At 53.0% G+C, this 13,077-nt stretch overlaps 1 protein-coding gene across 4 annotated transcripts in view; it reads left to right on the top strand.

Moving 5' to 3' along the window:
* Scnn1b (sodium channel epithelial 1 subunit beta) overlaps positions 1-13,077 on the top strand; it is a 58,751-nt gene that overhangs the window by 35,533 nt on the left and 10,141 nt on the right. For all 4 annotated transcript variants that reach the window (XM_087208870.1, XM_021237315.2, XM_004855940.4 and 1 more), the window contains exons 2-4: positions 2,496-2,812; positions 5,294-5,579; positions 7,116-7,306. In XM_087208870.1, the coding sequence (XP_087064996.1) occupies positions 2,502-2,812; positions 5,294-5,579; positions 7,116-7,306 (788 nt within the window). In that variant the 5' untranslated portion in view covers positions 2,496-2,501. The remainder of the gene's footprint in view (positions 1-2,495; positions 2,813-5,293; positions 5,580-7,115; positions 7,307-13,077) is intronic.

Genomic DNA, 13,077 nt, shown 5'->3' with positions numbered 1-13,077 from the left:
TGCAAAATTTTTAAAAAGTAATAATAGCCAGGTGTGGTGGGGCACTCCTGTAATCCCAGCACTTGGGAGGCTGAGTCAGGATTGCCCTGAGTTCAAGGCCAGCCCGGGCTACATAGTGACTTTGAGACCAGACTGAACTACATAGTGAGACCCTGTCTCAAAAAATCAAAATTTTTAAAAAGTACTAATAAACTCTGTGAAAAAAGAATGTTGCTGATTCTTAGCAGATTTTGTAGCTTGGCAAATTTCTGGGCCTGAGAACTCATGGTTAAACTGGGAGATTAGCGAGGATTGGAGACCTGTTTGGACCAAGATGAGTCTTTCTCCTTGATAGAATCAAATGATTAAATGAGAATAGAAAAGATTAGAACATTAGAGAAGCCCTTTGTTTATTTCTTCCACAACTCCTTCCTGGAACATAATGTGCCATCTTCCATTAGGCAGTGGGGTGCTGGACTACAGATTAAGTCCTGCTCTTTCCACATTTCCAGTCTTGGAAAACGATTTATAAGAAGGAAATAACATATGAGGCTCATTCATGGTGCCTGGGTAATGTACGCAGTGCTTTGAGGTTGCTCTGAGAGTTGTTATTAGGGTAATTATCACTCCGCGATCTCAGAGCAAGGGACGTGTTTGCTGAGGGAAGCTAGGGGCTGGGTTAGTCTGTGAATGTTCCTCTAAAGCCTGGAGGGTTTGGAGTCCAGGCCGGCGCGCGAGGTGGAGCCCATCCGAGCAGAGCCAGTGGTGGGGGAGAGAAAGCCCTGGACGCTTCAGGCTCATCCAACCTGGAAAGGAAAGTGGAGCAAGACGCAGCGTCCAGAGCTCAGACCGGGCGTGAACAGGCTTGGGCAAGCTTGGAGTCCCGCTTAGACTGGAGTGGCTGGCGTTCTGTATCTGGCTGTTGGGTGGAGAGCCGGGTGCAGTTATCAAAAACGCAGAGTGGGCCGGGGATTTGGCTCAGTGGTTTCGCCGCCTGCTGCGCAAGCGCAAGAACCCAAGTTCGATCCCCGGTACCAACCCCCCCCCCCAAAAAAAACACGCAAAGCTGCTACTCTTGGGGAGCTTGTGATCTTATGGAGGGGCCCTGGTCACGAATAACGATAACACAGGGTAAAGCAAGGAGAATGTTTTCTTCTTTGAACATTATAATGGCTGCAAATGACAGACACCCACTTTGAATCAGCATACAGCCGCAAGAAAATGTATTAGTTCCCATAGCCCAGGAACAAATGACTTCAGGCACTGCTGGATCCAGGTGCTGAACACAAAGTGACAGAATCGAGTCCCCGTGGTCCAGTGCCGGGGGGGGGCAGTTTGACAATTCACACCTGCCTGGGGAGGGAGGTTCCCCCGGAACACCAGAGCAAGGGGAGAAGAAGCCGGGTAGACAGGCCACACATGCTCCCCCTGGGACAGGGGCCCAGCCGAGCGGCTCTCAGAGGAGTGTTCGGGTCACTGGGCCCAGTCAGGAGAGGTTCGTGCAGGAGGGAGTCTCCGGTCTGGACCTGAACTTAGAGTTCGACTGGGGCTCCAGGGACAGGCCTGGGATGCTCCTGCCCTGTGTCTGGGGAGGAGAAGGAAAAGACAGGGATTTCCCAAGAAGCCACCTGGAGCCAAGTCTGTGACACTGGTCCAGATATAATCTTCTCAGGGGCCTGAGCGCCTCACAAAAATCTATGGAGACACCACGGGGCCCTGGGTTCAAACTCCAGCACCACAACAGATAACTACATGAGTAAATGAGAAGAATTGGAGTCAGGTGTGGTGGTGCACACCTGTCCTCCCAGCTCAGGCAGGAGGACCACAAGTTTGAGTCCAGCCTGGGCACCCTGGTGACCTAGCGAGAACCTGTGTCAAAATTTAAGATACATACAAGAATAAAAAGTCCGTAACTCTAGAGTGAATCTCCAGGAACACACACATGCACGCACATGGACTCGATTACCTGCATCTTACACATAGAAAACCCAAGGAGTTGAGAATTTAAGTGACTCGTCCTTTAGGTCGTGAATTCCCAAAGGCCAAGAAACCACCCTGTTCTTTGAGGCATCTCCATGCTGATGTCCACAGTGGCTGCACCAGTCTACACTCCCACCAGCAGTGGAGCAGGATTCCTCTTTCCCCACAGCCCCGCCAGCATTTGTTATCGGCTGATTTCATGATAGCAGCCATTCTTTCTGGGGTGAGGTGGAATCTCGGCGTTGTTTTCATTTGCATCTCTCAAATGACCAGTGAGGTTGAACATTTTTTCATGTATTTATTTGCTATTTCTTTACTAATCAGTGAGTCCTCGGGACCATTCAGTGCCTGGCATAGAACAGGCACTGGGTAAATGCTTTGGGGTTGGCTGGCTCGGTGGAGGAACAGAAGGATGGATGGGGGGAGCAGGGAGAAAGGAGAGAGGGAAGGGGAGGATGGGAGGGGGAGGGAGGGGTGGGCTGCGGGCCTGGCCTCTGGCAGCCCGGACATCCTCCGACGTGCTTCCGCTGTCACAGGCCACCATGCAAGTGAGGAAGTACCTGCTGAAGGGGCTGCACCGGCTGCAGAAGGGCCCGGGCTACACGTACAAGGAGCTGCTTGTCTGGTACTGCAACAACACCAACACCCACGGCCCCAAGCGCATCATCTGCGAGGGCCCGAAGAAGAAGACCATGTGGTTCCTGATCACTCTGCTCTTCGCCTCGCTCGTGTGCTGGCAGTGGGGCGTCTTCATCAAGACCTACCTGAGCTGGGACGTCAGCGTCTCGCTCTCGCTGGGCTTCAAGACCATGGACTTCCCCGCCGTCACCGTCTGCAACGCCAGCCCTTTCCAGTAGGTGGTACCTGGAGCGCGCGGCGCCTCCCGCCCCTTCTCCCTCCCTCCCTGCCCGCCGTCTCCTGTTCTTGACCTTCGCCTCTCCTCTCCTCGTTCCTTCCCTTCTTTCTCTTGCTCCTCTCTCCTTCCTTCTTTGAGTTCCTCCTTTTGCAGCACGTAAGGTTCAAAAGAAGCTTTTTAGATTTAAAGAGAATCTCAAAAGATACCCAACAGCTCTTGTCTTCAGGCGTACCAGTGTCTGTTTATAAATTCTGTTTATTGAGCAGCTGCTGTGTGTCGGGCACCACTGTAGATGGAAATTCAGTAGTGAACAGCCCTCTCTACCAGGGAAACAGGCATTAATATTTTCCCCAAGAATACTAATTAATATAACTGTGGTGATAAAAATAACACCCACATCAAATGCTTGTGATATGGCAGGCATTGTGCAGTGTCCCGCCGGAATTGATGTAATTCTAATCCACACAGCCAACCCACAAGCAGTTCAATTTACGGGTAAGGAAATGAACGTTCAGAGAGGTGAGTAAACTTGCCCAAAACACACAGTGGGCAGTTTGGGGATTTGAACCCAGGCCTGATTTCACTCCAAAGCTGCCACTGTTTAGCCATTTGGCCACACTGGCCGTCCCCTAACCTGACTGCTAGGCTTCTAAATGGGACAAACAAGGAGACCCCACCTGATCCGGGCTGAGGAGAGGCAGGTGGTCAGTAAGAGAAAAACTCCCGGAGGAATGAGTAGATATTAGCCGGGAGGAATACCCCCAAGTGGTGGACACAGCATATGCAAAGCCCCTGGGGTGAGAAAGAACTCCATGCATTCAAGGAATTGAAAGCAGAGCCAGAGAACTTCCGTAACCCTTAAAGCCTGGTTCTGGAGTGAGAGAAGATAAATTCCTCTTGTTCAGGAAAAGGCAGAGGCGAATACTGACTTAAAGATGTTTAGGGGTAATGCTACTGGTCATAGCTAAACAAAAGGTGGAAGCCATAGTTAAAAACAGTAACACAACTTTTGGGGGGTTGAAGAAAATGAGAGCTCTGCATCACAGGGGGACGCCTGCAACACCATAGCCAAGGGGATGGGACGGCCGAGACCCATTTGGACCAATCAGAACTTACTGCTGGAGCTGGGGGGAGGAGCGCCCCCCAGCGGTGACGCCAGGAAGAAGGGGAGGCTGCTCCTTAGCCAGCAAATAAGCTCTCGGGTTGCTGCTTCGCTTAGGGCCTCGCTCTAAGCTTTAATCATCCCGTGAAAACCCAGGACTCACAGAAACAGAAAGAAAAGTTTGAAATAGCAGATGTGTCCCTTGCTTCTCAGTTTTTCTGTCTTTTTTTTTTTTAGTTATGAGAGATTTCTGGGGATTTTTTTATTATTAAATTAGCAAATATCTGGGAGAATTTACAAAGATACTTAATACAGAGTTGTAAATACACATTTTTTAAAAAAAGAAAGCAGAGCCGGCATGGATGGAGTTACCAAGAACTGTCTTGTCCTAGAGGATGTTCTGAAAGAAAGTTCAGCCTTTGAGGTTACAAGCCCAGTTCTCAGAGATCCCTTCTTCCTAAGAGGGCTCTGCCTGTTTGGGGGACCCTTGAAGCCACTCAAGAGCTCTTAATAATCATAGCAATGCTCTATAAGCATCACCTCATCAAATCCTCCAACGACTCCCTGGGATACGCCCTTCTATCCCCTCATTGTCCAGATGAGGGAACAGAACCTCAGAGAGGGCGAGGTGCCCTCGGTCACACGGATACGAAGTGGCAATGCAGGATTCGAACCCAGGCCCCCACGGTGGCCCATGGAGTTCAACAGCCCCTGTGGAACTGAGGTTGTGACAACACGGGAGCCTCGCAGTCATGCTCACCTTCTCAAAAGCCACTGCTGGAAAAATAAAAGCTGGCTATTAGAAAGGAGGGAGGTCTTTTTCAAATGGCAACGGAACAAGACATGGAGGAGGGAGATGTGTTATGTACGTGTAAAACTCCCCACGGTAAATGTCATTTTTGTGTACTGCAAGCGTGTACTAATAAAAACAAAAAACCACCGCTGGGGAAACTGGACCTGCCCCTCCTTCCCCTGAGCTACCGGAGCCCACCCCCAAACAGCACGAGCCCTGGAGCCCTAATCTCAGCTCTGCCCCTTACCCGAGGGTTGAGCTCAAGGAATCAGAGTGGTCCCCGGAGCCTCAGTTTCCTTGTCTGTAGGCGAGGGTGACAGACGTGGCAGAGAGCAGGAGCCTGGGGTCTGGCACAGGGAAAGTGAGCCGTTGTGATTGGTTCCCCGCTGGAACGGGAATTCATGAGGACCGAGTCCATCAGTCTTCTTTTCCACCACTGCCCGGCACGCAGTAGGTGTTCATGGGGCCCGCGGTGAAGGGAGTGAGGGGCGGACACACACGGTCCGGCGGCGAGCATCGAGTGCTGGGCCAGCTCCTCCTCACACCCGGTGACACCCCGCCCAGCCCCTCACCTTTCCCCTAGGTATTCCAAGGCCAAGCCCTTGCTGAAGGACCTGGACGCGCTGATGAAGGCCGTGCTGGAGAGGATCCTGGCGCCTGAGCCCAGCCGCGCCAATGCCACCGGCGCGCTGAACTTCACCATCTGGAACCAAGCGCCCCTGGTGCTCATTAACGAGCAGGACCCCCGCCACCCAGTGGTCCAAGACCTCTTCGACCTCTTTGGGAGCAACCACAATGGCTCAGCGGGCGGCAGCCCCGTCCCCGGAAGGACCTGCACTGCCCCTGGGTGCAAGTTGGCCATGAGACTGGTAAGTAAGTGGCCCCCGGGCACACATCGAGCAATGGCCCCTGCCCAGCAAGACCCATGGGGGTCTCATTTCTTTAGGAATTTGAATCTTGCGGTGCGGGGCGGGGGGAGGCAGTGTTCATTTTGTATTTTGTCTTTGCAAAGTTTGTATAGAAACAGAAATCTCGGGCCTGTTAGTCAAGATTCTTTTGGATGCAAGTGATCCAGCTCAAATTCACTAACTCAAAATAGGGAATTCTTTGGCTCATATGATTGAGAAGTCCAGAGTTGTTGGATTCAGGTATGGCTGGATCCAGGTGCTCAAATGTTGTTATCAGGACTTTCTTTTTATCTCAGTTCAGCTTTTCTAATAGTTGTTACTCTCTGGGAGGCTCTCTCTACATGAAGGGCCCTATCAGTGCCCCACTTACACCTCGCCAGCTCTGCAATCTCCCCAAAGAGCTCCTCTTTCTCAGTAGCTCCAGCAAAGGGCCTGGGACTGACTCACCAGGTCACATGGTCACCACTGAGCCAATCATAGTGGGCTAGAGGATGGGCTCCCATGATTGGCCAGTCACAGTAGGCTAGAGGATGGGGGGCGGTCCCATGATTGGCCAATCACAGTGAGATAGAGGATGGGCTCCCATGATTGGCCAATCACAGTGGGCTAGAGGGTGTGCTCCCAAGATTGGCCCGTCCTGAGTCACGCGCTCTGGGCGCTGGGGTGAAGTCAGACACAAGGATTGAGCGTGGGAGCGCTGTTCCCTGAAGAGGGGCCCAGGTCTCATCGCCACAGGACACAGAACGGGGCCAGTGAGAAGCCACCGCCAGGCGGTACAGTGCAGCCCGCGCTTGGCGGCAAAGCTGGGGCGCTGAGCTCCCCGCAGCGCCAGGCGGTGCCCGCTGCCTTTCACTGCCAACTCAGCAGGCGCAGCCGACTGACCACGTCCTCCCACGCGGGGCGAGGCTGAGTCCCTGAGTTCCCCCTCGACCACACAGCCTCTGGGCGTCACGGGCAGTGGCTGGGAAAGGAGCCCGAAGGGGCTGAGCGTGCGTGTGTGTGTCTGTGTGTGTGTGTGCATGCCGCAGGACACGTGTGTGCAGCCCCGAGGCGTCAGGGTGCGCGGCCACTTGAATGAATGCAGCAGTAGGGCTCAGCAGGGGCAGCGGTCCCAGCTGTTCAGGAGATGGAGGCAGGAGGCTCAGTCCCGCCTGGGCGGCACAGCGAGACCCCTCCTCAGTAGAGGAGACAGCCTGTAGTCAGGCTCGGAGGCGCGTGTGGACACGCGTGCACACAGGTGTGACCACGACGCCTGTGGCTGTGGTGTCAGAGCAGGCATCCGCGTGTGCATCTGCGCACGTGAGCCTGCGTGTGTCCACTCGTCCAGCACGGTCCGTGGAAGGCTGGGCCGGCGGCTGCCCAGGGAAACCCTGTGACCAGCCATGCAGCTGCGGGAGACGCCGCGGCCACGCTCCCCACCGCACAGGGTCCCTCGAGGCGGTGGCTGAGCGTGCACGGCAGCCCCACGCCCACAGAACCCCCCTTTTGCTTCCACAGTGCACCCTCAATGGGACCGTGTGCACCTTCCGGAACTTCACCAGCGCCACCCGGGCTGTGACCGAGTGGTACGGCCTGCAGGCCACCAACATCTTCGCACAGGTGCCGCGCCAGGAGCTGGTGCAGATGGGCTACCCGGGCGAGCACATGATCCTGGCCTGCATGTTTGGGACAGAGCCCTGCAGCTACCGGTGAGGGCCCTGGGCCCCCCTGCCCACCCCCCACCCCGGGGCTGTTCCCAGGCGGGTTTCGGCCCCACCTGGCCCCCTAGCAGCTTCTGCTCCACAGGACTCGGGCATACAGGAAAGGAAGAGCAGGGGCTAAGCCGGATGTGGTCCCAGGGAAGCCTGGGCTTGGCCAGACAGGCAGTGTCTGTCTGGGTAGCTTTTCTTGTTGCTGAGACAAAATGCCCGACATCCATAGTTAAAGGGGAAAGGTTTATTTAAGTCACACTGTATCGGTTTTGGTCCACATCACTGGCTCCAAGGCAGGGTGGCACATGGCACAGGGGCAACAGCTCATGGCCCCCACTTGGTAGCAAAGCAAACCTCTTTCTGTCCCTTTTATCCAGACTACATAGGACAGGTAACACTCACACCCTTAACCCTAGTGCCCTTGGTCCTAGCGTTGCACATGAATCGACGCCAGCATCACACACTCGAGATCCAGCCACCTCTGAAAACGCCCCACCTATGACCACATGAGGCTTTGAGGGGCACCCAGACACAGCCGGGTGATCTGCTGCATACAGTGCACCCAGAGTTGACCTTCCTTGAAAGAGGGCCCTGGCTGTGGACCCCTGGGGTGGGTCTCCTAACTTCTCCCTCAAAGGAGCAGAAGGGCCAGCAGTGAGCCTTCAGTCACAGGCACCCAGCCGCTGGGGGCTGGTCAGAGCCAGACAGGGAGTCTGGGTGGGCACCCCAGCTTCAGCCATTCTCAGTTTTCTCTTCTCTAAAACAGGGACTCTACTCTGGGAGGCTGAGGCAGGAGGATCACAACTTCAAGTCCAGCCTGGGCAACTTAATGACAGTGAGACCCTGTCTGAAATAAAAAATGAAAAAAGGGCAGGGGATGTAGCTCAGGGCAAAGGCCCTGGGTTCAATCCTCAATACCACAGGAATAGGAAAGAAGGAGGGTGGGGGGCCAGGCAGGCAGCCCTCTGTCACCTTCTCCTGTCACCCGTCCTTTTCTGAGTGAAAGGTAGCACCCGATGCAGAGGCCCAGAAACCTCGGCCGACCCTTCTGAGTGCTCCCTGCCTCCCTCATCAGCCTCCAACAGCACAGGACCGTGTCTCTCTGCTTCTCCTACCCTGGGCTCCAGACGCTGCGTCCACCCCCGCCATGCTGCTGAATGCTCAGGGAGGGGAAGCCGCAGTCACAGGAGAGCATGGCCCAGCTTTGGAGCCTGGCATCATTGCTTAAGTGCCTGGATTTGAATGCCAGCACCGTGTCATTGGCCACCAGGTCACCCTCTCTGCCTGTTTTCTCATCTAGAAAATGGGGCCAGTGAAACTTCATAGCACTGTCTTGGAATTAATGAATTAACCTATGTAAAGTATTTAGAATAGCACCAGGTACATGAGAAACATAAGAACTTTTTCCCTCCAGTGGTACTAGGTATTGAATCCAGGGCTGCTCTACCACTAAGGTCCCCCCAGTCCTTTTTAAATTGTTTTATTTTGAGACAGGGTCTAAGTTGCCCATTCTGGTTTTGATCTTAAGATCCTCCTGCCTCAGGCTCCCAAATAGCTGAGGTTACAGGTGTACACCAGTACACCCTTCTGTAAGAACATTTTTTAAAAACAGCTGATTATTGTGGACTCCTTTTAGATTTACAGAGAAGCTGCAAAGACAATGCAGAGTTCCCTTAGGCCTCTTGCCAAGCTCTCTGTCCTGAACATCTAACCTCACCATGGCTAAGATGGTGACACTGGCTTGTGGCTGTGGAGGAAATGAGGTACTTCATTCGGACGTGCTTGGTCTTCCCCAGCGACCTCTCCCTATGCCAGGACCCCACTCTGGAGACCACGTTGCACTTAGCTGTCTGTCACATGACCTTAGTGTTGGGGACAGAATCTCAGGCGCCCTTGTTTTCAGGGACCTTGAGGGCTTTGGACCACTGGCCAGGTGTTTCATAGAAAGCCCTCAATCCGGACCGGTTTGTGTCCCTTAGGGCGGTTCTGGGCTGAGGGGAGGAACGCCCGGAGGGGGCGAGAGCGTCTTCATGACGTCATTGCGTTAGGAGCACGTGGCAGCCCTGTGATGATCCGGATGTGTGATGTCCTGCATGTCGCCAGACTCCACTGCAGGAGCTTCTGTCCTCCCCAGCCCTGTGCTGTGGAAGGGAGGCTGGGGGCGGGGCTGTGTATTAAGCTCCAATGCTCCCCCAGAGAGAGGAATGTGGATATTTGGGGTGTTTCTGTAAGGAACATTTGTTTCCTCCCTTTCTTTCTTTCTTTATTTTTTGGTACCAGGGATCGAACTTGGGTCCTTGCGCTTGCACGGCAGGCAGTGAAACCACGGAGCTAAATCCCCGGCCCTCCTCCCTTTCTTTTATACCAGTATGGCTTCCTGCATAGTTGGGGTGTAATTCAGTACCTCATTTTTTTTTTCCTAAATCCTTCCAGCTTTGGCCACTGGAAGCTCTTCCAGTTGCTCCTGTGTCTTGGACATGTCCCTGTCACCATCATCATCATTATTATTATTACTATTATTATTACTATTATTATTATTATTATTATTGGCATGTTCTGGCATTATCTGCTTCATGAGCCTAGAATCAGCCATTTCTCCAAGGAGAGTGGTGTTTAGAAAGCAAGATCTGAACATTTATAAGCTTTAGTATCATTATTATTGTGCTTGCTTCAGGGATCAACCAGTTGCTCTAGGAAGGCTCCCCTGGCTTCTGGACCACACAGCACTGCTGTTGTTATTCTTCTCCTGGGTTGCTCATTTTCCAGTCTTCTGTTTTAAGAGGGGGTAGAATCTTTCACTATGTTGCTTAGCCTGGTCTTGAATGATCCTCCTGCCTCAGCCTCCTCAGGACCTGGGACTGCAGCCATGCAAGGTGCCCCTGCTGTCTCCTGGGGCTTTCTGGCCTGTGCCCGAATCCCTGACCCTGGAGCCAGAGGTGGCCAGTGCTGGGTGGGAAACATTATGGACAAGCAGACCGTTGGCCCGGTGATGAGGCTGACCCCGCAGCGGGCCAGGAGGGGACCTGGCCGCACCCTCATGGCTCCTGCTCCCGGCCACGTCTGCCCGAGACAATTCTTAGGAACACTGTGTCCCGCAGCCCGGGCGAGGTCCCTCCTTCAGAGTGGGGCCTGGCTTCAGCTGGTTTGCCCTGCTGTGTTCTTGCCCTGTGGCCACAGCCCTCACCCTGCGCATGGACTCTGGGGTGCTGCCCGAGAGTCTCCTTCCGTCCTGCCCTTTGCCTGGGCTGTGCCCCCTAGAGGTGCCCCTCTCCTCCCACCCTCTGGGCTTCGCCGCCTCTTGCTCCCCCTTTACGTCCTGCTCCAGCCTTACCTCACCCAAGACACCTTCCCTGCCCCTTCCTGCCCCCACAGGACTTAGGTGTCACCCGCCCTGCTTCTCTCTGCGATGTCTTTATCACATATCATAGTTTACTCAACAAATATTTACTGAGTGTCTGTGTACTGTGCCCAGGCCCTGGGAATAGAGAGGTAAGCAGTCACAGCCAGGATTGTGGTACTGTTACAGTACGCTAGGCATCCAGCCCTCCCGTGGTCTCTCTCACAGGGAGGCTGCCGCTGCTGCCCTGGGGTTATCATAACAGATGGGAAAAGTGAGGCACAGATAAGTGAGGGGAGGTCTCCAGGCCTCCAGGCTAGCAGATGACAGAGCCAGAGTTGAAATCGGAGCAGGCCTGCTCCCAGACGTGTGCTCTAACCTCTGAGCTGTCCTCCTCTGAGCACGAGGTCTGGTGCCCGGGGCAGTGGATAAACAAGTGACTAAATCAAGAGGATTTCGCCTTCTGATGCACACAGTAAAGGGAATAAACAGCTCGGGAGTGAGGGAGTGACCATGTGGGGCCACCTCACTGACTGGTGGTGATGAAGTTCTCTTAACCGAGAGTGGGCATCTGTCGCTCTGCACGGGTGGAGGAGTCACCAGAGGCCTCAGGGCAGAAGCTGGTCCTTCTGAGGGCTGCCCAGAGATTCTCCAAGGCACAGGCAACAGCCAGTGCAAAGGGCTGAGCCTGGGAACATCTGGAGCAAGCTTGCATTTTATTCCGTGAGCAGCAAGGGACACTTGGAGGGGCCTGGCTGGGCTGCCTGTGTGACCCACCGAAGCCAGCACTGGCCTGACTGCAGGGCACAGGACGCATGAGAGAGAGGGTGGACGCAGAGGCCTCTGTGGGGGCTTGGACCACAGAGATGGAGAGGGGCAGGCTAGACTCACATTTTGGAGGCACAGAACTGAGCAGGTGCTGCCCGTGTCCTGAGCCACGGAGGGCAGCTCGTCTTCCTCTCCCACCGCCCCAACCCAGCGCCCCCCTCTGTAAACTTACTGGACAAAGAAAGGGGGCTTCTCCCCCTTTCCCCTTACACCATTGAGGAAGCCAGTGTCCAGAAGTTGAGAAAGCAGCTGGAATCCCTCAGACAGTGGCTCTGCCAGCTGCCGGACTGGATTTCTCAGCCTGCACCGACCCCTCATTCCACTACGGAGAGGCCGAGATGGATGATACAGGCAGCGGCTGCCTTATCTGAAAATCGGGGAAAGTAACACCTGACCTCTCAGGGTTATTCTGAGGGTGAAATGAGATAATATATGCAAAAATTTTCAGCCTGGACCTGGCCCATAAAAGTTGCCTAATAAATGTTGGTTGCAGAGTGTAAGGTTTAGTAGACAGTGCTCCACGTAAGGGTTTTTTGTGGCATATAATGTACTCATTCCTGTTAAAAGAGAACAATACAGAGGAGCAGGTATTTAGCTCAGTGGTTCTGCCACCTGCCTCGCAAGCGCAAGGACCCGAGTTCGATCCTTGGTACCAAATAAAAAAGAGAACAATACAAAAACACAGACAAATATTTCAAAGCTATTTATTTTATTTATGGAGATGAGGACATACACAGGGATAGAACAGAAATGGATGACCAACCATGACCCTTCTCCAATCCGACAACAGGGAATCACTCCAAATCCCAGGGCATCAGTAAGTAGGTCAGCATCTACCTGCAAAAGACACTTGTTTTTGGTATGTTAAGGGCCACCCCAGGCCTTGTACTTTACTAGTGCATTACCACTGAGCTACATCCCCAACCCCACTCTCTCTTTTTTAACATAACCACAAAAACATTCACAATAATTCCTCAATAACATCAACGAACCAGTCATATTCATGCTTATAAACGTCATGTTTGTTTGTTTGTTTGAGTCAAGATTCAATGAAAGTAGCATCGCTTCTCGGCCTTTTGGCTAAGATCAAGTGAAGATTCAATGAAAGTCTACTGATTGTAATTTTTACCAATTAATCATTTTTACAACGTTGACATAGAATGTGTATCTTTATGGAGTACGGTGTGACGATTCCATACATGTCCACTCTGTGTAAGAGTGCATCAGGGTAATTAATATTTGCCTCCCCTTAAACATTTCTATTGTTCTGTTGGGAAGATTCAAACTTCCCCCTCCTAGCTTTTTAATAGAATATGTGAACGATAGTTGCTCTGCTGTGAAGCCTAGAACTTGCTCTTCCTATGTGACTGCACTTTGGTACCTGTCATCCAGCCTCTTTCTGCCCCTCCCTCTCCCTTCTCAGCTTCTGTAACCATTATTCTACTGTCTACTTCTAAGAGATCGACCTTTTTAGCTTCCACGTATGAGTGAGAACCTTTGGTATTTGTCTTTCTCAAACACTGTGATTTTAACTCAAGTCTTCTCATGTTCTATTAATCTGTAAGTTGTCTGCTGTTTTCTCCCTTACAATTTATTTGTTGAA

The sequence above is a fragment of the Heterocephalus glaber genome, unplaced genomic scaffold (genome assembly GCF_053883595.1).
Source record: "Heterocephalus glaber isolate CG9 unplaced genomic scaffold, H.glaber_assembly_v1.0 deba00000943, whole genome shotgun sequence".
Taxonomy (NCBI): Eukaryota; Metazoa; Chordata; class Mammalia; order Rodentia; family Bathyergidae; genus Heterocephalus; species Heterocephalus glaber.
The sequence above is the reverse complement of the archived record's forward strand: the minus strand, read 5'-3'. Positions and strand labels throughout refer to the sequence as shown.